At 46.3% G+C, this 24196-nt stretch overlaps 1 protein-coding gene across 1 annotated transcript in view; it reads right to left on the reverse strand.

Moving 5' to 3' along the window:
• Positions 1 to 415: 415 nt before the first annotated feature.
• LOC140703802 (uncharacterized) overlaps positions 416 to 24196 on the reverse strand; it is a 48665-nt gene continuing 24884 nt past the window's right edge. Inside the window, 2 exon segments of the mRNA XM_078386951.1 lie at positions 416 to 20904; positions 20907 to 23164. Of these exon segments, the coding sequence (XP_078243077.1) occupies positions 20786 to 20904; positions 20907 to 23082 (2295 nt within the window). The 5' untranslated portion in view covers positions 23083 to 23164 and the 3' untranslated portion in view covers positions 416 to 20785.

Below are 24196 nucleotides of genomic sequence, written 5' to 3' on the forward strand. Positions count from 1 at the left end.
GTTTGTTTGTTCAGTCGTTTAGTTGTGTCTCTTCGTGACCCCATGGACCAGAGCACACCAGGCCCTCCTATCCTCCACCGCCTCCCGGAGTTGTGTCAAATTCATGTTGGTTGCTTTGGTGACACTGTCCAACCATCTCATCCTCGGTCCTCCCCTTCTCCTCTTGCCTTCACACTTTCCCAACATCAAAGTCTTTTCCAAGGAGTCTTCTCATGAGATGGCCAAAGTACTGGAGCCTCAGCTTCAGGATCTGTCCTTCCAATGAGCACTCAGGGTTGATTTCCTTTAGAATTGATAGGTGTCGCGACTCCCACCTCCTCCTACGTCACCACAAGAGATGACAGGTCACGATCCTTCACACACACACACACTTCGCTGCCACCAACCACACATAAACCTGACACTTCAGACTTAGTATGGATTTAAAAATTAAAATGATGATTTATTGAATACAAACCTAAGATGGAAATCACTGAGTAAACGAATCACTTGTCACACTATATTTCTCAGACCTTAACCCTGCAGTTCTTTGTTATTTAACACTCAATTACTCAATTACCTAACCTATATCTAACCCTCTCACTCTCCAACTCTCTAATTCCCCAACAACAACAACCCTTTTCCCTCTTTGCACACCCCCCTTATATACACAAACTCCACCCCTTTAAGACCCACCTCCTGCCCTGCCATAGGCCAGGAAACTCCAGCCTTAGTCAAGACAGGCAGGTGACGTCATGGCATACGTCACATACCTTCCCCCTTTAATAAGTTGTTTTGTAGGGGAAAGCTAAGGTGCTTTTTCCCCAAAACAACTGCAACCAACATCAAGCATTTCATTTATCAACACAGTTTAATATAACTACAGTATTCAAATATACTTACACTTCTGCCATACAGGTAAATAAAACCATGCAATGCATAACATTTATCATAACACAACACATAACTGTTCAAACATTTTACATTGCTATATACTATATACAGAGTCCATAAGTTCTTTAGATGTCGTCTTCCGGTCTTCTGGATAAGGCGTCAGCCACACAATTTATAGTCCCTCTGACCACCTTAACCTCAAAATCATAGTCCTGCAAAAGAAGCGCCCACCTCATCAGTTTACTGTTCTGTGATTTCATAGTCCGCAACCACGATAGAGGTGAGTGATCAGTGCACAAGGTAAAATGTCGACCCCAGATGTAAGCCTTCAACTTCCGGATCGCGAAGATGATCACCAAACATTCTTTCTCGATGGTAGAAAGATTCTTCTCCCTGGGAAGCAACTTCTTGCTCAGGTACGCCACTGGATGTTGGTCTCCGCTGTCATCCTGTTGGCACAGTACCGCTCCCACACCGGCATTAGACGCATCTGTGTAGATGATGAGCTCTCTGTTGAAGTCAAGAGCATGCAGCACTGGATGGTTGGTTAGAGCATCTTTCAGCCGTCCAAACGCCATCTCACACTCTTCCGACCAGGAAACGCTGTTGCTGCTCTGCTTCTTTGTCAGGTCTGATAAAGGTGCAGCAATCTCACTGAAACCGGGTATAAACTTTCTGTAATACCCTGCCAGACCTAAAAAGGACCTCACTTTCTTTTTAGTGGTAGGTCTGGGCCAATTCAGGATTGCTTCTACCTTGGCCTCTAAAGGTTTGATTAGGCCTCCTCCCACTATGTGACCTAGGTACTTCATCTCTGAGTTACCTAGCTGACACTTACTAGCTTTAACAGTTAAGCCAGCATCTTTCAATCTTTGTAGCACTAATTCTAGATGATGTAGGTGATCTTGCCAGGTGTTGCTAAAGACCCCTATGTCATCGATATAAGCTACTGTGAAGTCACTAAGCCCTTTCAGAGTATGGTCCATGAGCCTTTGAAATGTTGCTGGTGAATTTCACAATCCAAAACTAAGGACTCGAAATTCAAACAGGCCAAATGGACTACAAAATGCAGTCTTCTCTTGGTCCTTAGGATCAATTCTCACCTGCCAAAAACCTTTAGTTAGGTCTAAACTAGATTACCAAGATGGCGACCCGATAGCAGGACGCTGTGTTTTTCCTCCTGCTGGGTCGGCGTTTTTCTTTTTCTTTTTCTCTCTGGTTTCTTTCTCTCCGCTTTTTTGTTTGTTTGTTTGTTTATTTTAGGTTCCATGCCTCCCCTCTCTTGCAGCTGCTTTTTATTTTATCTCTGCTGCAACAATAACAAACGTTACAATTGTTGCTGTTCCACTATCACTGGGAGTAAGAAGAACAACAACAACGCCACCGCGGCTGCAGCCGTTATGGAAACAGGCAGGCAGTCTGGAGTGCAGTGAGTTGCCTGGAAAGAAAAGGATTGTTTTCCAGCACAATAATTGAAGGAATTCATTTTCTTTAATTACATACATTGCAGTGGGAGGTTGCTGGTGCGAGTCGGAAGATCAGGGCCGAGGCAGCCAACCTGTTTGTAGTGAGGTGGAGCTTGGCGTTGTGGGAGCTTCCTTTTCTGCTGCAGGGTTGGAAGAGCTGAAGGGTCCTCTTTGTCTTGGTGGCCTGGCGCTGGGATCTCGGAGACGAGCCCAGTGTGGAGAGGTGCAGAGGACCCCACCTGCCTGGATGGTGAAGCCCTGGAGAGACTGTGGATGCCTGCTGGAGGAGGTGTGGTGAGCTTGGAGTCGGGGACTGAGAGGCTGGCTGAGGACAAGTGAAGCTGGTGCCAGCTTGTGGTGGTGACTCTTTTGCGAACTTTTCTGGGGGGCTGTCTGGAACTGGGAGTCATCAATACCTATGGCCAAGGGAGGTGCCTTTCCAACAGAGGACCCTGGAATGCTTAAGGGGGAATTCTCTGACTGTCCCCCCACTGCCATGTTTCCAGCAGCTCTCCATCAGCTCCCCCTCCTTCAGATTTTATTGCTTGTTTTGCCTCTACTTTTGACTGCTCGGCTTGGGGCCTTCGCCCCCATAAACTCAAAACTATCTCCAACAGCCTCCCTGAGGGAAAGAAGATCTGCGGCCAGTGTGTGGTGGGACAGGTTCAATTGTGTTTGGGAGAAACTTGGGCTTATTTTGTCTATAGCATGTATATATGTATGTATATGTGTATGTATGTGTGTATATATATATATATGTGTGTGTGTGTATATATGTGTACATATATGTATATGTGTATGTGTGTGTATATATGTATATATATGTATATATATATATTTTCCCTTTTTATTATCTCACTGATTATTTAGTTGTATAGTTGATTAATTTTAAATATTGTTAATTATTTGATTTTATGTTAATGTTCACTTAAGTATTACTTGTTTATTTTTTTTACTGTATTTAGTTTATTTCTATTTGACATGGAGAGGAGGGCCTGCCCCCCCAGCGAGGGCTCCAACATCAAAGTGTGATTACGGGGAGAGGGAGATACGGCGCTGGCACAGTGCCTACTCGTGTTAGAAGAACAGTGAACAGATGTTTGAAGGCTGTTCACTGTTCTGACACTGTGACCAACTGCCAGTATCGAGGTAGGCAGTCTAGCTGGCCCTCTACTCTGAGCCTGGTCCTGTTGAATGCCAGGTCTGTATCCAATAAATCCCAGCTTATTCAAGACCTTATTCTGGACGAGGATGCAGACCTGGCGTGCATAACTGAGACCTGGATGGGTGGGGAAGGAGGGGTTCCTCTGACCCTTTCCTGCCCTCCAGGTTATGCAGTCCAGCACCAGGGCAGACTGGAGGGGCGGGGGGGAGGAGTTGCCATTGTTTATAGAAAATCATTAGAGGTTACTAGGCGCTCCTCGGTCCTGAAGCCAGGTCTGGAGGCCCTTCATGTGCGGATTGGGGCTAGGGATGGTATTGGGATCTTGCTGGGTTACCGCGCTCCCCGTGACCCAGCCACCTCCCTACCGGAGCTGGCAGACTTCGTCTCCGCGGCACTGTTGGAGTCCCCGAGACTTCTGGTCCTGGGTGACTTCAACATCCATGCGGAGGCGGAGGTATCCGGTCCAGCTCTTGAGTTCCTGGAAACCATGGCTTCCTTGAACTTATCCCAACATGTCAACGGCCCCACGCACATGGGTGGCCATATGCTCGACTTGGTTTTTTCCACCGAGTGTAATGAGCGTGGTCTGATGGTGACTGACCTTGTGTCAGTCCCCTTGTCATGGTCAGACCATTACCTAATAAAATGTAACCTCACAATGGTGCTCTCCCCTCGGAGGGAGCATGGATCTATTTTGATGGTCCACCCTCGAAGGTTACTGGATCCAATTGGTTTTCAGGATACCATGAGAGGGATTCCAGCAGAACTGTCTGGCGCTCCTGTCGAAGCTCTGGTCGATGGTTGGTTCTCTGCCGCTACTAGGGCTGTTGACACGATCGCACCCAAACGCCCTCTCAGAAGCAGAGCTCGGCCAGGACCCTGGTATAGTCAGGATCTACGAGCGATGAAGCGAATAAGGAGACAGCTAGAGTGCGCTTGGAGAAAGAAACCGACGGACTATAGTAAGATAGCTGTCAGGATCGCAACTAACAGTTACCTAGACAAGGTAAAGGCTTCTAGAAGATCTTACCTCGCTGACCGGATAAGCGAAGCTTCCAACCAGCAGGCGGAACTTTTCCGTATAGTTCGCGATCTATCCGGAATTGGTCAGGGTGAAGGGCCTCCCACTAGCATCTCACCTGACCAATTGGCAGCATTTTTTAAATCCAAAGTGGAGGCCATCCGCCTTGACCTTTCTCCTTTTTTAAATACAATGGATCGAGCAGAGATGTCCAGCGCTCCGTCCTGCCCGGTTATTCTCGACTCCTTTCAGCCTGTAACACCAGATTTGGTAGGCAAGGCGCTTGATCGCTGTCGGGCCACCACCTCTTCTCTCGACCCTTGCCCGGCCTGGCTAATCAAAGCAGCCAGGCCGGTAACAACTGAATGGGCCACTGCAATAATTAATGGGTCTCTCCAGGAGGGCAAGGTTCCCCTCGCCCTCAAGGAGACACTCATTAGGCCCATTAGGAAGAAACCAAATTTGGCGGTGGATGAAATTGGCAATTATAGGCCCGTCGCCAATGTTTCCTTCCTCAGCAAAGTGGTTGAGAGGGTGGTGGCAGATCAGCTCCAGGCGCTCTTGGACGAAACCAATGCTCTGGACCCATTTCAGTCGGGCTTCAGGCCGCGCTATGGTACAGAGACGGCACTGGTCGCACTGTTGGATGACCTGTTGAGGGAGGCCGATGGGGGCAACATGTCCTTGTTGGTCCTCCTCGACATCTCAGCTGCCTTTGATACCGTCGACCACGGTATCCTCCTGGGGAGGCTCTCCGAGTTGGGAGTCGGTGGCCTGGCACTTGCCTGGCTCCGCTCCTTCCTGGAGGACCGCCCCCAGAGAGTACAGCTTGGGGAGAGAGTCTCGGCCCCGTGGAATCTCAATTGTGGGGTTCCACAGGGGTCGATCATCTCCCCAATGCTGTTTAATATCTATATGAGGCCGCTGGGCGGGGTCATCAGGGGGTATGGGGCATCGTGTCATCAGTACGCTGATGACACACAGCTCTACATCTCCTTTACACCAACTTCAGTGGATGCCGTCCTGTCCCTTCAGTGCTGCCTGGACACTGTACTGGAATGGATGCAGTCAAATGGACTGAGGCTGAACCCGGACAAGACAGAGGTCTTGAGGGTGGGTGGCCCTTCCGTCAGCGGCATAGGTGACTCCCTCTCCTTTGGAGGGACGACCCTTGCCGCAAAGAGTGAGGTCCGCAGCTTGGGAATACATCTGGACCCGGCGCTTACCATGGAAACCCAGGTGGCGTCCGTGGTCCGCTCCGCCTATTTTCATCTATGGCAGATTGCCCAGCTGCGACCATATCTTGATCGGGGGGCCCTCACTACTCTAGTCCATGCGCTCGTAATCTCGAGATTAGACCATTGTAATGCACTCTACGTGGGGCTGCCTTTGAGGCTGACGCGGAAACTTCAGATGGTCCAGAATGCAGCAGCCAGGCTCCTTAGTGGGGTGAGAAAACACCAGCATATCTCCCCCACCCTGGCTGCTTTGCACTGGTTACCCATCCGTTTCCGCGTTGACTTCAAAGTGCTAATGATCACTTATAAAGCCCTAAACGGTTTGGGACCTCAATATTTGGCAGACCGTCTTCTCCCACCCAGATCTACCCGAATCACCAGACATAGCCAGCAGGGGCGGCTGAGGGGTCTGACGCCGAGAGAGGCCCGGAAGGAAAAAACAAGAAACCGGGCCTTCTCGGCGGTGGCTCCTCGGCTGTGGAACGCCCTTCCAACAGAAATTCGGCTGGCACCCTCACTGGGTGTTTTTAAAAGCCAGTTTAAAACTTGGTTATTTAAGCAGGCCTTCCCTCCAGTCAATTAAGTCTTTCTCTTTTTCTTTTTCTTTGCTATTCCATCTTGGTAATCCTCTTTAAATTAATTGTTTTAAATTGAAACTGTAGTTGTAATTTTTATGATTTTATATATTTTTATACTGTATTGTTTTATTTTGTAAGCCGCCCCGAGTAGACATGGTCTAGAGGGGCGGGGTAAAAATCAAATAAATAAATAAGCAAGAAATGTACCTACACCCCCCAATGGTTTCTAAGAGGTCATCAAGCCTGGGCATAGGATATGCATCAGGTTTGGTTACTGCGTTTAGCTTTCTGTAATCTACGCAGAACCTCACACTGCCGTCCGGCTTGTCTACTAAAATTACAGGGGCTAACCAAGCGCTAGATGAGTGTACAATAATTTGATCGTTCAGCATGTCGTCTAGCTCTTTGCGAATATTGTCAAAGTAATAACCGGTTACTCTATATGGTGTTACAGACTGAGAAGCATTCCCTGTGTCATTCCTGGGTAGCACTCCCTTGTCAACACCAGGTTTGTTTGAGAACACTTCTTGAGGTTTTGTAACCAGCGTTCTACAACTATTCTGCTGTTCTCTGGATAGAGCAGGGCTGATCTGCACTTCTTGTGGATTGAACTTTTGTGGGCCCCTCCCTTCCCTGAAGGGCAACCCATGTTCCTCCTTATCAGCCACTTCTATTGCAAACTGCATATGGTTGGTCTCTCTGTAATAAGGCTTCAGGGCATTGATGTGAACGACCCCCCTGCCTAACCTTTTCATAAGTTTGGATGTATGAGAGGTTCCTAAATCTGTGATTATCTCAGAAGGAAAACCCATCCTACTCATGTAATTTACTAAGGCTTCTGCTACAGTCTGGGTCTCTATATTACGTAATGGGATCGCTTCTGGATATCTCGTTGCATGGTCTACTATAGTTAAAATAAATCTGTTCCCCCGCTTAGTGGCGTTGGGCAATGGACCTATGATATCCATCCCTAGATGTGTAAAAGGAGTTGAAATCACTGGTAATGGGCATAGCTTTGCTCTAGTTTTATCACAGTTAGAGCCCTGTCTCTGACAAATATGGCATCTTTGACAGAAACTCTTAATATGTTTACCCATATCAGGCCAGTAAAAGTTTTGGGCTATTCTTTGTTTGGTCTTGTTTATCCCCATATGAGCTGAGAAAATGTCTGCATGCCCCTTTTCCAGAATCATAGGGCGATATTTCTCAGGCACCACCAGCTGTCTCTTAACTTCAGGCCCCCCTTTTGAAATATTATTCAGTTTTTCCCTATAAAGTAAACCACCCTTAATAATAAAACGTTCAGGGCACTCAGGTGATAATTCTTTATCAGTCACCTTTCCAAAACAGTCTTTTAAGGTGGGGTCTGCTGTTTGTTCCTTGACAAAGAGGCTTTTCTGAGGTATTTCAACTGAGAATGCCTCAGGTTGTGTTACAAATTTCTCTGGCTCTTGAGAGTCTGTCTCATTACTGGCTTCACTTTGTACTGATTGTAAATGTGTTACCACCAGGGCACCCTTGACATGCTTTGTTAAGTCATTACCAATAAGAAAAGTGGTAGGAATCTCAGGAGACACCCCCACTCTCCACAATCCCTTCCAACCTTGATATTCAATTTTCAAATCAGCTACAGGTAATGAAACTAGTTCTGACCCAATCCCTTTCACAGATAGAGTCTGGTCAGCAATCATACAACTTTGTGGTACTATGTCTGAGTGGCAAATAGAAATTTGAGAACAGGTGTCTCTCAAAGCAGTATAGTCATTTTCAAAAACTTTTATCCTGTCCCCAGCAGATTCCAATATAGCACAATTGGTCTCTATGTAATAACAGTGGACAACTTCAGCGAGAGGTAGCTCCTTCAATGTATCCAATTCAGAGCTCCTAACTGCCTCTGCCTGGGTTTCCATGGTAACAGAACTTTCATTAGAAGAAGCTTGAGGTTTACTCTGAACACAAAATACAGCCTTTGCTTCTTTTACATTAACTTTCTGAGGTGGAATTTCTTTATTTTGCCTTGTATTAAAACATTGTGCAGCAATGTGGCCTTTCTTTTTGCAAATGAAGCAGATTCTCTACCCCCATGCGCTTTTCCCATCAAATCTTTCAAGTTTCTCTTTTCCCTCCAAAACTTGTTTGCTGTGCTGGTCCTGTTCTGAGGGCTTTACACTAAAATGGCCGCCTACTTTAGTCTGTCTCTGTCCATGTTTTCCTCACACCTCTCCCCTCATAACAACTAGGACCCCTTATTTGAGAAATAAAATCAGCTATTTGAGCAGTGTTTCTAACGTCAGTTGGTTTCCGTTCTTGAACTAAAAATTTAAGTTCCCCATGGAGTAAGGAATAAAACTGCTCCAGGCCCACAACATTTTTCAATTCCTGAAAAGTTTTTACATTCTCCTGTTCAAGCCACCGATCTAAACACTTTTCTAAGTTAAAACCAAGTTGGGTATAAGATTCATCTGATTTTTTAGTAAGTTTTCTGAACTTCAGCCTAAGATGTTCTGAATTAATGCCAAATCGATTGTAAACCATTTTTTTGAACTCTGAATAATCTTTACTGATCTCAACTGGCATATCAGCATACACATCAGCCATTTTTCCACTCAGGAGAGACCTCAAAATTATCATTTTCTCTGTTTCCCTCACAGAAAAATCAGCACAACTTCGTTCAAAGATTTTAAGGAAGTTTTCAGGACAATCTCCCTGTTTATATGTAGGAAATTTCTTCAAATCTGATTTTAATAACTGGCTTGGTTCAGTTTAGTTAGGAGGAACTAAGAAACCTTGTAATGAGGGTGAAAGAGGATACTGCAAAAAATGATCTGAAACTCAACATCAAAAAAACTAAGATCATGGCCACTGCCCCATCACCTCCTGGGAAATAGAAGGGGAAGATATGGAGGCAGTGACAGATTTTACTTTCTTGGGCTCCATGATCATTGCAGATGAAGACAGCAGCCACGAAATTAAAAGACGCCTGCTGCATCTTAAAAAGCAGAGACATCACCTTGCCGACAAAGGTGTGGATAGTCAAAGCTATGGTTTTTCCAGTAGTGATGTATGGAAGTGACAGCTGGACCATAAAGAAAGCTGACCACCAAAGAACTGATGCCTTTGAATTGTGGTGCTGGAGGAGGCTCTTGAGAGTCCCCTGGACTGCAAGGAGAACAAACTTATCAATTCTAGAGGATATCAATCCTGTGCGCTCCCTGGAAGGAAAGATCCTGAAGCTGTGGCCATCTCATGAGAAGAGAGGATTCCCTGGAAAACACCCTGATGTCCAGAAAGTGTGAGGGCAAGAGGAGATGGGGACGACAGAGGATGAGATGGTTGGACAGTGTCATCGAAGCAACCATAATGAATCTGACACAACTCCGAGAGGCAATGGAAGAGAGGACGGCCTGGCGTGCTCATGGGGTCACGAACAGTCGGACATGACTAAATGACTAAACGGAAACGTTTTGTTGAAATGCCTGAGACTTCACACATGCATGCAGAGGCACGGGTGCTGATCAATGCCTCGGCGGTCTTGGGCCTGTCCCTACATTCCACCAGGCCCACGCGTGGGGCAGGTCACTGTGCAGACCTGGTGTCCCATGCCGGGCCAGCGAGAGGATGATTTGAAGATTGTGAATCTCGAGTCCCTCCCCTTGTCATGATCAGATCCTCTCCTACTGAAATTTGGATTCTGCAGAATGGTACCCCCTCAGCAGAGAGGAAGGCCGTATTATTAGAGCTGTCCTGAAGACTGATGGCTTCCTATTGGTTTCCAAAATGTCCTAGTGGATAGAAGGTCATCACAAGATCACGCTAAGCAGACCCTCTCCCTGGATCTTGCCCTCACTCAATAAGCCCCCATAAACTCAAAAGAAGGCCTGCCTCCCCTCCAACCCCAGCCATCTCCTGCCTGATTTAGGGGCCCTGCTCTGAAAGGCAGCAAAAGCCAGCCTGCACAAAAGGGGACAGGATGGAATCCAGCTCCTGTCCAGGTGGCCTGAGACTGGCCATCTTGCAGGAAGGTCTCCAAACCTGGACAAAGGGAGAGATGAGTTTTCCCTCAGGGCCTGCTTTGGGATTTCAACTGAGAAGGGGAAGGGGCTGGTGAATTTAGTAGCTGCTCATTTTTAAGAACTCCTCATCGGCCACATTCACAGTTTCCACCCCAAGGCAATTGATGTCACGTGGTGGAAGAAAGGAGGGAGTCTGACCCTGAGGAACGCAACCAATATCTTTGCACAGTGGAGCACAACAGCCTGCTCAGGGATCCTGACCCAGCTGTAGAGAAGCCTGGTAAGTGTGACAAACCCAGACCTACTGGAGGATGCCACACTTTCACTAAGCTGCCACCAACCATTCCCTATAAGAAGTCACACAGACCAGGGATGGATTTTTAACAAATAAAGGAATAAGGTTTATTTAAATAACACACAGGGAAAAATAAAATGATCAAGTGAATAAGATACAGTAACGTGGCTTAGTCTCAATCATACATACACCAGTTTGGTTCACACAGAACACCTTTAAATAAAGCACAGACCCTGAACCTATCAGTTCTGGCTACCCATACAGACACCTGAACCTATCAGGTTGGTACTGACTGACACACAGTAGTACCCTGTCTGACACACAGACTCCCACACCAGCTTCTTCTCTCAGCTCTCCTTCAGCTTCTAAACTTCTCCACACAAGCTCCACATATATATACAGTACAGCCCCTCCTCCTGATGTCCCGCCTTCCACTCCCCATAGGATGGAACTTTCCCTCCAAACCCATGACAGACAGGTAACCTGGACAAAGGGAGAGATGTTTTCCCTCAGGGCCTGCTTTGGGATTTCAACTGAGAAGGGGAAGGGGCTGGCGAATTTAGTAGCTGCTCATTTTTAAGAACTCCTCATCGGCCACATTCACGGTTTCCACCCCAAGGCAATTGATGTCACGTGGTGGAAGAAAGGAGGGAGTCTGACCCTGAGGAACGCAACCAATATCTTTGCACAGTGGAGCACGACAGCCTGCTCAGGGATCCTGACCCAGCTGTAGAGAAGCCTGGTAAGAACCTGGAAGGGACGAGGAGGAAGGCTAGTTGAAGGCCAGTATCTTATTTTATTTATTTATTTATTTAATTTATATGCCGCCCACTCTACCCAAAGGTAGGGGTGTCTCTTGTACACCTGGTTGCAGAACCGGATGTGCCACAAGCCATGCAATGGACACACACCTTCCTGAATGGAGAAAATGATTACCTGTCTGAAGTAAATGGAACAGGATCCTGGGCTAGGACGTTCAGGATGGCTCCGTGGATGGGAATACCGGAAAAGCACTGAAGGTGGATGAGAACGAAGGTCATCTTTCTGGCCCTCGCATTTGGTCCAGGCAGTGATCAGCCAGCAGCCCCAGAGGGAAACCCATCAGAAGGGAGGGCGGGCAGGTGGTCGCACTCCCAGTCCAAAATCCTGTTCCTTAGTGTAGTAAAGTGCACTAGAGGAGGCGCCTTGAATCCCTGAGGAATTCAGTAATTCAGCTCATCCAAAAATTCCTCTGACAAGCCTTCTCTAAATGCCTTCTCTAAATGTAGCAGAGCAAAGCACCGAGAGAAGCTGCCTTTCAATCAGTAGATATGAAGGAGTTGAGTCCCTAAATCCCAGTTAATTCAATGGTCATACTCTATACTAAGCAACTGGGTGGTAGCCTGTGGATCATGTTCCACAACAAGTGGTATTGGTCAGTTTACAACCTAACCGCTCTGAATTTATTTCCTTGCAACCATACAAGCGATCACTGCATCTTGTGGTCAAGTTGTGCCTGTTCTTCCCAGTCCATCTGACTGGAAGGGGGTCTCCAACTGTGTGGGCATCTTGAGAAATCTTTCTGCCCAGCTGTGGCCAACAGAAGGCCTTTGCTGGGTGTGGGGCTGAGGGTGGGGGAGGCAGGCTGGTCCCCTGAAGGGCGCCGTGAGCCCCTCAAGGAGATTCTACAGTTCATCAATGTTGTCACCACTGGAAGACAACTGGCCCACCGGGGTCCTGCCAAAAGCCCTCTCTGAGAAGTTGGTCCATCTCTCCCTTTCGCTCTTCAGCTAGCGTGCCTCTCTCCTCCCTGATCTTTCTCCTCCACTTTCTCACCTCTTTCTCTCCCCAATAGGAGGGTTTCTCCCGTCTTACTTCTGTCTCCTTTTTGCCTCTCATGAGGTATCATCAAATTCTCTCACTCTTTCTTCCAGGGATTCTCCATTCATACCCACTCCCCGCCTTGTGGTAATATCTTCTCCTTTTGCCCTTCTACCTCTCCAGCTTCCGCTGTCTCCCTTCATGATGGTTCCCCAAGATATAGTTCTCTTCCCTCCTCCTCTTATTCCTTTCTTTTTCTCCTGCCCCTCTGCTGCTACCCTAATATTCCTTTACCTAGTGGATCCTTACCTCTGATGGACCTTCTGCTTCCCTCACTGGAACTTCCACCTTAGGCACCCCTGGCTCTTTATTTCCAAACTCTCCCATCCCTTCATTGGCCTAAACCTTTGATTCTACACCCGGAACTATCTCTATCCTCCTGGTTTTCTCTGTGACCCTTCTTATCTCTCTAGCTTTCTGTTCTCCCCAAGGAGGTGTCACTACTCTGACAGGTCATATGTTCTGTCTCTGGGGCTCCATGGGCTTTTCCCTCCTCTTCTCAGGAAAGGACAGCACTCCGGTCAGGATGGGTTCAGCCTGACTTTCTCCCTCACATAGACAACCAGTGACAAGGTGTTTGAAGCTCATCTGGGTATCCCATAGGAAGTCTTTTCATTGTTGCAGTGATTCCAGGCAATTCCAAAACTTGTTAATTGTGTACAAGTTCATTTATTTACATTATTTTAGATTCCATACTTAAATACACTAAATGAAAAAAAAGTAAGCCACTCTTACACGCGTGAGAGAAAAAAACTGTTGGTAGAGATCTTTAAATCCAATCATACAGTTACGCAGAAGCTGTAGGCTTACTTAAAATACATCCTTGCACCATGTAAAAAGATGCAGCAACTTAAATTTGGATAATAGGGAAAAATTAAGGCATCTTTGAATCTAAAATCCAAACACATTAAAGCACTGGTGCTCATAATCCAGAAAGACAGAATATTTATTTATTTATTTATTTATTTATTTTATTTATTTTATTTATATCCCGCTCATCTGGTACATCATCAGAACACTTCAAACTTCCTAAGAATACAATGATAAAAATAAAAAAAACTCTTATTATTTTCAATGAAAGAAATGCAATAATATTAAAATTTTAAAAATAAACATATACAAAGTAAAAAAGCACTATTTGGCTATAAGAAACAGAAAATTTTGTTCTCACTCAGCCGTTTGTAAAATCCATTGGTGGCTGTCATTACCACACTGTTATCTTTCTGCTCTTCCAAGGACTTTCACCCAGCATCATGAAACCAAATATCTATGTTTCTCCATTCATTTCTGTTTGTTTGTTTGTTTGTTTGTTTACAAAAATTAAGTAATACAAACTCATTGGCACCCTCTTTAAAATTCAATTACTATTATTTAGGAGGATAAAGCCTTCTAAAACAAATGACACCTTGTGAAGGAGCTGAAGGCAGTGTGCCGTCCTCTGGTGGGAAAGAAGATGTAGAGGAAGGAGGATGTGTGGAAGGGGTGTTAATAGAGTTAGATCAAACGGAGATACTGACTGAAAAAGCTGAGGAGGTGTGTCTTGTAGAAGAAGGAGGGGAGGAGTTAGATTTAATTATATGGGAGGAGATAAAGGAAGGGGGAAGCGCGTGCGATTTGAGAACTTGGACGGATCTGAACCCAGAGAGACCTAGGCACCGAGGGGTGCAAACGGAACCCATTCTTGGAATAAGCCCAGGGACTGATGCGACACCGGGATTCCCTAACTTGATGACAGGAGGTGGACTGCTCCCAGATCCATTAACCACCAGGGCTAAGGGCAGAGGCATTGAACCTCTCAAATGGAAGGTATCGGTTTTCCCCCTGAATTACCCTGGAGGTGGGCGGCGGGTAATTCGTCCTGGCCCGGAGTTTCAGAAGAAGCCTTTGGAGGGCGATTGGGCCCGCCACCCGTGCTGCGGCACGGTGTGCGCGGTGAGGAGCGCGCCCATAAGGCAGATGACGGACCGTGAGAAGTTTGGGCCGGCTCCCTATTAGGGGATCCAGATGTTCCACCTAGTGTTTGTCCTAAGAAATATAATTTGTTGCCGGATCACCTGTTGCAAGATCCTTTTGATTCACGTGAGTTGCGAACTGTTTGTAATAAAAATGATGTTGATAAAAATCACGAGGAGCCTCCTTGTCTTTTTCCTGCCTTCACCACCTGCGCCCCCCCCGCCGGAGAAGGACTTTCTTACACTGGCGCCCAACGTGGGGCGGGGGCCGCGCAGAAGGCGGGAAACGAGGAATGGCTGAAGCTGCGTGAGTCTATGGACCGGCAAGCAAGGTTGATAGAGAATTTAGTGGAGCAGCAAATGTTAATGGCTAGACAAATAAGGAGGCAAGGGCCAGAGGAAGAGGAAGTAGAGAGACCGGCGGCAGCAGTGAGAGGGGGTTTGATAGCAGGACCAGCCCCCATCCGTATGCAGATGACAAATTCTGATGACCCCGAGGCGTATTTGCATACCTTTGAAAGGGTGGCTGTAGCAGCAGGATGGCTGAAAGAACAATGGACACTTATTCTGATCCCATGCCTTACGGGGTTATTACAAGAAGTAGTAGACACTTTGAGTACCCAAGAAGCCGCGCAATATGAACTGGTAAAAAAGGCAATATTGTGTACTTTGAACCTGACAGAAGAGACTTATCGTAAGAGGTTGAGGGAGCTCAAATGGAAGCCGGGCTCCCACCCGCGCACCATAGCCCAACGAATGAGGGCGAATACGCTAAGGTGGTTGAAGCCCAGCGGAGAAGACAGCGAGAGAATAGTAGACCTGGTCGTCCTGGAGCAGTTGGTTCAAACACTAGGAACCGGCGCGAAAAGCTGGCTCCAACGCAACAACCCTAAGACATTGGAAAAAGCGATTTCCCTATTGGAGGATTTCTGCTTGACAGACGAGGCTGCAAAGGAAGGAAACACCCTGTGGGCGGAGAAAACTAAACCGCGTGGCGGGGAGGCTTCGCTTTCGGTTCCAAACTTTATTGCGCGGTCGGCTGCAGAGCAGAGCGGAATGCAGAAATCCAAAGGAAAAATATTCAAGCCATTTGGACCTAAATCCGTGCGCCCGGTAACAGTAGACCAACGGATCTATGCTCCCGGGACAGGATGGAGAGAGGGCAAGGATGGGCGCCCTATTTACACTCCGGGAGCTGGGGTACGCGAGAGCAAAGAAGGACGCCCCATCTGTTTCGCCTGTGGGGTTCCTGGCCACGTAAAAAAAAATTGTCCGGGGGCTGATTGTTCATGGGTGGGACTATCGGACAGACCCCCTCCCCCTAAAACGGAATCTTCAGAAAGGTGGGAGGTGGAAGCGTGGGTGAATGGGGAGCGCAAAAAAGCCTTAATAGACACGGGATGTGCTAAAACGCTGGTACGGGACTTACCCGGAGAGAAAAAACAGGAGGGATTGACTGTTCGCTGCATCCATGGGGATGTAAAGAAATATCAGACTTTATGGGCCACGGTGAAAGTAGGAAAGGACGAAAGAAGGATGAATATTGGAGTGGTACCTGGGTTATCAAGGGAAATGCTATTGGGGAGAGATTGGGTTGGGTCCCGAGATGTGGGGAAGATCAAAGAGGGCTTGCAAGGTGAACTTGAGAAAGCTGAAGATCAGTCCGATTTTTTGCAGGGTACGTCACGGGAACAAATGAGGCTGATGCAGCAGGACGACGCATCACTTCGGGAGCCGTTGTTGGCAGCGCAACCGGTGGGAACCATGTTAAAGGGGCAAACGGGATGGGAGCTGGACCGGGGTCTGTTGTATAGAGTGGAAAAAGAGGGAGAAAAGAAGCTGGTGGTACCCCTGAAGTGGCGCAGAAAAGTATTGGAGTTAGCCCATGACATACCCCTGGCTGGGCATTTGGCAGAGGAGAAAATGGGGGCGCGAATAAAACAAAGGTTTTGGTGGCCAGAGATAGATAAAGAGGTCAGGGAGTATTGTGCCACCTGTCCCCAATGTCAAAAGACCCAAAAACGACCCTCTAAAGGAGCAGAATTGATACCGATGCCCCTTATGGATCACCCCTTTCAACGAATTGGCCTTGATACAGTAGGGCCGCTGGTAAAGTCAGCCGGGGGACATACCCACATATTAGTACTGGTAGATTATGCGACCCGGTACCCAGAGGCTATACCTCTGAGGTCCACAACAGCCAAAGTAATTGTGCGAGAACTAATGCTGATATTTTCACGGCTCGGTTTTCCTAAAGAAGTCATAACTGACCAAGGAACCAATTTTATGAGCACCACTTTAAGGGAGATGTGGCGCCTCCTAGAGGTCAAACCAATCCATACCGCCGTCTATCACCCGCAAACCAATGGCTTACTAGAGCGTTTTAATAAAACACTCAAGGGTATGTTGAGAAAGTTGGTTATGGAAAAACCTAAGAGGTGGCATGTGTTAGTAGCACCACTTATGTTTGCCATTAGGGAGGTGCCACAAGCGTCTACGGGTTTCTCTCCTTTTGAGTTAATGTATGGTTGGAATCCTCGAGGCATTCTGGATTTGGTGAAAGACAAATGGGAAGAAGGGGAGGATGATGCCCATATTACAGTGCAACATGTGATGGAGATGAGAGAACATTTGAGAACCGTCTTGGGCATTGCAAAAGATCAGTTGAGAACTGCCCAAGAAGGACAGAAAAGGAGATATGACCAGAAAGTGAAAGTTAGGGAATTTCAACCAGGCTAAAAGGTCTTGCTCCTAATGCATGCCGAACAAGCTAAGCTGTTTGCTACGTGGCAAGGCCCATATGAGGTAGTGAGGAAAGTGGGCCCTGTAGATTATGAAATATATATGCCAGACAAGACGAAGAAGAATGGGATCTTCCACGTTAACTTATTGAAAGAGTGGAAAGAAAGGGAGGCCCTTTGGGGAGAAGTAGGAGAGGAATTTGGACCGGAGGCACGCATGTGCCTAAATAAAGATTTGTGCTTGGAGGTGGATGAGATGTTAGAGGAGTATCAACAACGAGATTTGAGAAAGTTGGAAAAGGAGTTCGAAGAGGTATTCTCGGGCATACCAGGTGAGACCAATTTGATTCAACACGAGATACATACACCCCCGGGCATGGTGGCCAGAATGGGAGACCGCACATGGCCATATCACCTTAGAGACACCATCAACGCGGAGGTAGAAGAGATGGAGAAACTAGGTGTAATAGAGCCCTCCCGTAGCCCGTGGCGAAGCTACCCTGTTTTAGTGCCCAAGCCAGATGGGCAGGTAAGAGCGTGCATCGATTTTAGACGGCTTAATGAGATGTCTAAATTCGATGCTTATCCGATGCCCAGGGTGGATGATCTATTAGAAAGGTTGGGAGGGTCCGTCTACCTGACCTCACTAGACCTCACTAAAGGTTACTGGCAAATTCCGTTACGTGAAGAAGATAGGGTGAAAACAGCATTTGTCACCCCAAAGGGGCTGTTCCATTTTTAAAAAATGCCCTTTGGGTTGCATGCAGCAGCCGCTACCTTTCAGAGGTTAATGGATCAGGTATTGGAACCGGTGAAAGATTTCTCAGGAGCATATATCGATGACATATTGGTATACAGTAAAACTTGGGAGGAACATATGGACCACCTTAGAAGGGTGTTAACAGAGATAGGGAAAGCGGGGTTGAAGATCAATCCCTCTAAATGCAAAGTAGCTAGGAAAGGAGTTAAATTTCTAGTATTCCGCGTAGAAGGAGGGAAGATTCAACCAGTTTCGGATAAGGTGGACAAAGTGGTGTCTTGGACTGTCCCGCGTGATAAAAAGGAGGTACAACAATTTCTAGGGCTAGCAGGGTATTATAGACAGTTTGTGCCTCATTTTGCAGAAGTGGCATCACCTCTTACTGATCTAACTTGGAAAAGAAAAAAAGGGCATCTAGAATGGGGCCCAATGGAACAGAGAGCTTTCGAAGAGTTAAAAGGGGTGTTGACATCCTTACCTAGCCGCTTTGCCCCTGATTTTTCTATTCCATTTATTTTACAGACAGACGCTTCAGACAGAGGTTTGGGGGCGGTACTGTCCCAAAGGAAGGGAGCGATAGAATATCCTATAATGTATTTAAGTAAGAAATTGAGCGATCGGGAAAGGAAATATGCCACCATTGAGAAGGAGGCTTTGGCGGTTAAGTGGGCCATACATGCTTTACGGTATTATTTATTCAGAGCCCCCTTTCTTCTAGTAACAGATCATGCTCCCTTACAGTGGCTCAACCGCATGAAAGATACTAATCCGAGGCTCACGAGGTGGTATCTAAGCTTACAACCTTATTCTTTCCAGGTGCAATACAAGAAGGGTGCGGCCCATTCTAACGCGGACTATTTTTCTCGACAGGACAGTGGGGAACCTGATGCGGAGAAGAGGACGGCCCACTCGGAAGGGGGGGCGTGTGAAGGAGCTGAAGGCAGTGTGCCGTCCTCTGGTGGGAAAGAAGACGTAGAGGAAGGAGGATGTGTGGAAGGGGTGTTAATAGAGTTAGATCAAATGGAGATACTGACTGAAAAAGCTGAGGAGGTGTGTCTTGTAGAAGAAGGAGGGGAGGAGTTAGATTTAATTATATGGGAGGAGATAAAGGAAGGGGGAAGCGCGTGCGATTTGAGAACTTGGACGGATCTGAACCCAGAGAGACCTAGGCACCGAGGGGTGCAAACGGAACCCATTCTTGGAATAAGCCCAGGGACTGATGCGACACCGGGATTCCCTAACTTGATGACAGGAGGTGGACTGATCCCAGATCCATTAACCACCAGGGCTAAGGGCAGAGGCATTGAACCTCTCGAATGGAAGGTATCGGTTTTCCCCCTGAATTACCCTGGAGGTGGGCGGCGGGTAATTCGTCCTGGCCCGGAGTTTCAGAAGAAGCCTTTGGAGGGCAATTGGGCCCGCCACCCGTGCTGCGGCACGGTGTGCGCGGTGAGGAGCGCGCCCATAAGGCAGATGATGGACCGCGAGAAGTTTGGGCCGGCTCCCTATTAGGGGATCCAGATGTTCCACCTAGTGTTTGTCCTAAGAAATATAATTTGTTGCCGGATCACCTGTTGCAAGATCCTTTTGATTCACGCGAGTTGCGAACTGTTTGTAATAAAAATGATGTTGATAAAAATCACGAGGAGCCTCCTTGTCTTTTTCCCGCCTTCACCACCTGCGCCCCCCCCCCGCCGGAGAAGGACTTTCTTACACACCTTCTCTCTCTTCGCTACTTGCTTTGATCAGTTAGCCTTAGAATATCCATCCTTTTCTCTTTTTACACTAATTTTGTAAAAGCTTCCATAGAACAATATATGCTTATTCTCATTTTTATAAGCAAAAAGTTCCACGTCTATTTTGTGCTATCTATCTGTTAAATAAGGATAGAAGTAAAAAACATCACAAGTGGCACTTCAAAATGCACTCCATTTTTTCTCATTGAATCAGCTTTTGGTTGCTTAATCTTTCCACTGGAAACCAGCACAAAACTGAATGAGCTTCTTATGTCTTATTTAATTATCAGGAGCTCCTAATAAAGTTCTTTCCACATTCCATGCATTTCTATGGTTTCTCCTGAGTGTGAAACCTTTGATGTAATCTAAGGGCATCACAATGACTAAAGCCCTTTCCACATTCAATGTATTTATGTGGTTTCCCCCCCAGTGTGAGTTCTTTCAGGTGACCTAAGGACACTGGGACGTGGTGACGCTGCGAGTTAAACCGCAGAAGCTTCTGTGCTGTAAAGTCTGTAGATCTTCAGCTGTAAGATAGAATCCATGTGACGGACTGAGCGCCCGTCGCTGGTCCCAGCTCCAGCCAACCTAGCGGTTCGAAAGCATGCAAATATGAGCAGATAAATAGGGACCACCTCGTTGGGAAGGTAACAGCGGTCCCTGTCTAAGTCCCACTAGACATGTGGCCATGGAAGATTGTCTTCAGACAAATACTGGCTTTATGGCTGGGAAACAAGGATGAGCACCGCCCTCTAGAGTCGAACACGACTGGACAAAAATTGTCAAGGGGAACCTTTACCGGAGGACACAACTGTTACTAAAGCTCTTTCAACATTCCATACATTTATGTGGTTGTTCCCCAGTGGGAGTTCTTTGAAGTAATTTAAAGTGACCACTCTGACTGAAGCTCTTTCCACATTCCATGCATTTATGTGGTTTCTCCCCAGTAGGAGTCCTTTGATGTAACCTAAGGGCGCTACTGTGACAAAAGGTTTTTCCACATTTCATGCATTTATGTGGTTTCTCCCCCTTGCCTTTGATGTAACCTAAGGGCACTACTGCCACTAAAGCTCTTTCCATATTCCATTCATTTATGTGGCTTCTCCCCAGTGTGAGTCCTTTGATATGACCTAAGGGAACTACTGTCACTAAAGCTCTTTCCACATCTCATGCATTTATATGGTTTCTCTCCAGTGTGAGTCCTTGATGTAACCTAAGGGCACCACTGTAAATAAAGCTCTTTCCACATTCCATGAATTTATATGGTTTCTCCCCAGTGTGAGTCCTTTGATGTAAGCTAAGGTGACCACTCTGACTGAAGCTCTTTCCACATTCCATGCATTTATGTGGTTTCTCCCCAGTGTGAGTCCTTTGATGTATCCTAAGGGCGCTACCGTCACTAAAGCACTTTCCACATTCCATGCATTTATATGGTTTCTCCCCAGTGTGGGTCCTTTGATGTGACCTAAGGGCACTACTGTCACTAAAGCTCTTTCCACATTCCATGCATTTATGTGGTTTCTCCCCAGTGTGAGTCCTTTGATGTATCCTAAGGTGACTACTCCGACTGAAGCTCTTTCCACATTCCATGCATTTATGTGGTTTCTCCCCAGTGTGGGTCCTTTGATGTGACCTAAGGGTGCTACTGTCACTAAAGCTTTTTCCACATTTCATGCATTTATGTGGTTTCTCCCCAGTGTGAGTCCTTTGATGTATCCTAAGGTGACCACTCTGACTGAAGCTCTTTCCACATTCCATGCATTTATGTGTTTTCTCCCCAGTGTGTGTGATTCCATGTGACCTAAGGGCACTACTATAACTAAAGCTCTTTCCACATTCCATGCATTTATATGGTTTCTCCCCAGTGTGGGTCCTTTGATGTGACCTAAGGGCACTACTGTCACTAAAGCTCTTTCCACATTTCATGCATTTATGTGGTTTCTCCCCAGTGTGAGTCCTTTGATGTATCCTAAGGTGACCACTCCGACTGAAGCTCTTTCCACATTCCATGCATTTATGTGGTTTCTCCCCAGTGTGAGTCCTTTGATGTAAGCTAAGGTGACCACTCTGACTGAAGCTCTTTCCACATTCCATGCATTTATGTGATTTCTCCCCAGTGTGAGTCCTTTGATGTATCCCAAGGGCGCTACCGTCAATAAAGCTCTTTCCACATTCCATGCATTTATATGGTTTCTCCCCAGTGTGGGTCCTTTGATGTGACCTAAGGGCACTACTGTCAATAAAGCTCTTTCCACATTTCATGCATTTATGTGTTTTCTCCCCAGTGTGTGTGATTCCATGTGACCTAAGGGCACTACTATAACTAAAGCTCTTTCCACATTCCATGCATTTATATGGTTTCTCCCCAGTGTGGGTCCTTTGATGTGACCTAAGGGCACTACTGTCACTAAAGCTCTTCCCACATTTCATGCATTTATGTGGTTTCTCCCCAGTGTGAATCCTTTGATGTATCCTAAGGTGACCACTCTGACTGAAGCTCTTTCCACATTCCATGCATTTATGTGGTTTCTCCCCAGTGTGAGTCCTTTGATGTGACCTAAGGGAGCTACTGTCACTAAAGCTCTTTCCACATTCCATGCATTTATATGGTTTCTCCCCAGTGTGGGTCCTTTGATGTGACCTAAGGGCACTACTGTCACTAAAGCTCTTTCCACATTCCATGCATTTATGTGGTTTCTCCCCAGTGTGAGTCCTTTGATGTAACGTAAGGGCACCACTGTAAATAAAGCTCTTTCCACATTCCATGCATTTATATGGTTTCTCCCCAGTGTGAGTCCTTTGATGTATCCTAAGTGCGCTACCGTCACTAAAGCTCTTTCCACATTCCATGCATTTATATGGTTTCTCCCCAGTGTGAGTCCTTTGATGTATCCTAAGGGTGCTACTGTCCCTAAAGCTCTTTCCACATTCCATGCATTTATTTGGTTTCTCCCCAGTGTGAGTCCTTTGATGTGACCTAAGGTGATTTCTCCGACTGAAGCTCTTTCCACATTCCATGCATTTATGTGGTTTCTCCCCAGTGTGTGTGATTCCATGTGACCTAAGGTTACCACTCTGACTGAAGCTCTTTCCACATTCCATGCATTTATATGGTTTCTCCCCAGTGTGAATCCTTTGATGTATCCTAAGGACGCTACCATCACTAAAGCTCTTTCCACAATCCATGCATTTATGTGGTTTCTCCCCAGTGTGACTCCTTTGATGTGACCTAAGGTGACAACTCTGACTAAAGGTCTTTCCACATTCCATACATGGATACATTTTCTCCCCTTTATGTGTTCTTTGATGTATACTGAGGTGACCTGCATTTACGTGGTTTCTCTCCTGCATCAGTCCTTTCATGTAAAGTCCATGCCTGCCCATGCCTATTTTCAATTCTCTGTTTTCTTGCTTGCTTGCGAGTTCCTGCCCAGGTTTTTCTGGATGTTGCTTGGCAGTTTTCCTCCTGTTCATCATCAACTTTTAGATCAGAAAAAGAAGAGAAACAATCACTTCCAAAATCTGCAGGAATAAGGAATAATGTGTTCAGGCTGCGCCTGAGTCACAGAGTAGGAAGGAAAGCCGAAAAGGTGAGGGAAGAGAACCAGGGGAGGGGATGATGCCAGACTGGAAGTTATTCCTTTGGGCTTGAGGTTGGATGGGCTCTTCCGTGAGGGACCATATGGAGGGAGGAGTCATGAAGGGAGGATCATTTCCACACCCACGTAAGTACATCGGATTCAAAATAAGTTATATTAACTTTTTTCCTTCTCAAATTCTCCCCAATTATTGTACTTAAGTTTCCAGAAAATTAGAAAGGAATTTCTCAAAGTTGATTAAAGATGAAACAGATAACTGAATTAAAGGATTTTTTTAAAGCAAAAAAGAATAACAATGGCGGAAAGGACAGTGTTTGAAATATTACAAATTCTAAATGCTGCATAGTACAGTAATACCTCGATTTATGAAATCGATGTGTCCTCCAGGACATTACATCATGCAAAAAATACATAAACCGGAATGTAGGTTGCCATAGCGATGGTGGTGGTGCTACAAACCTCCAGGCACAGGGAAACGTCCTTCACAAAGGAAAGAAACGGGGGGGGGGGGAGACATTAAAACCGAGGCATTATTTGGAACTGATTTCTGTTTGTAAACCAGAAATTATGTAAACCAAGGGGTACCTAAAAGGAGATACTACTCTACCTCAAATATCTTGTTCTTGGAAGTGTTACCTATTAAACGCACAGAGCCAGCTATTTATTTATTTACTTATTAAATTTATACCCCACCCATCTAGACCAAAGTCTGCTCTGGCAGCTAATATTAAAAAAGAAATAAAAAGAATATAAAATAAAAAACAACAATAGTAATATAGTTCAAGATGGAGGAAAAAAATTCAAGTGATGACAGGAGGGAAAGCCTGCCTAAAGAGCCAGGTCTTACATTTGCTCTTAAAAACACCCAGCGAGGGAGCCAGAACTCAAAAGGGAGAGTG

This window comes from Pogona vitticeps, chromosome 2, assembly GCF_051106095.1.
Source record: "Pogona vitticeps strain Pit_001003342236 chromosome 2, PviZW2.1, whole genome shotgun sequence".
Taxonomy (NCBI): Eukaryota; Metazoa; Chordata; class Lepidosauria; order Squamata; family Agamidae; genus Pogona; species Pogona vitticeps.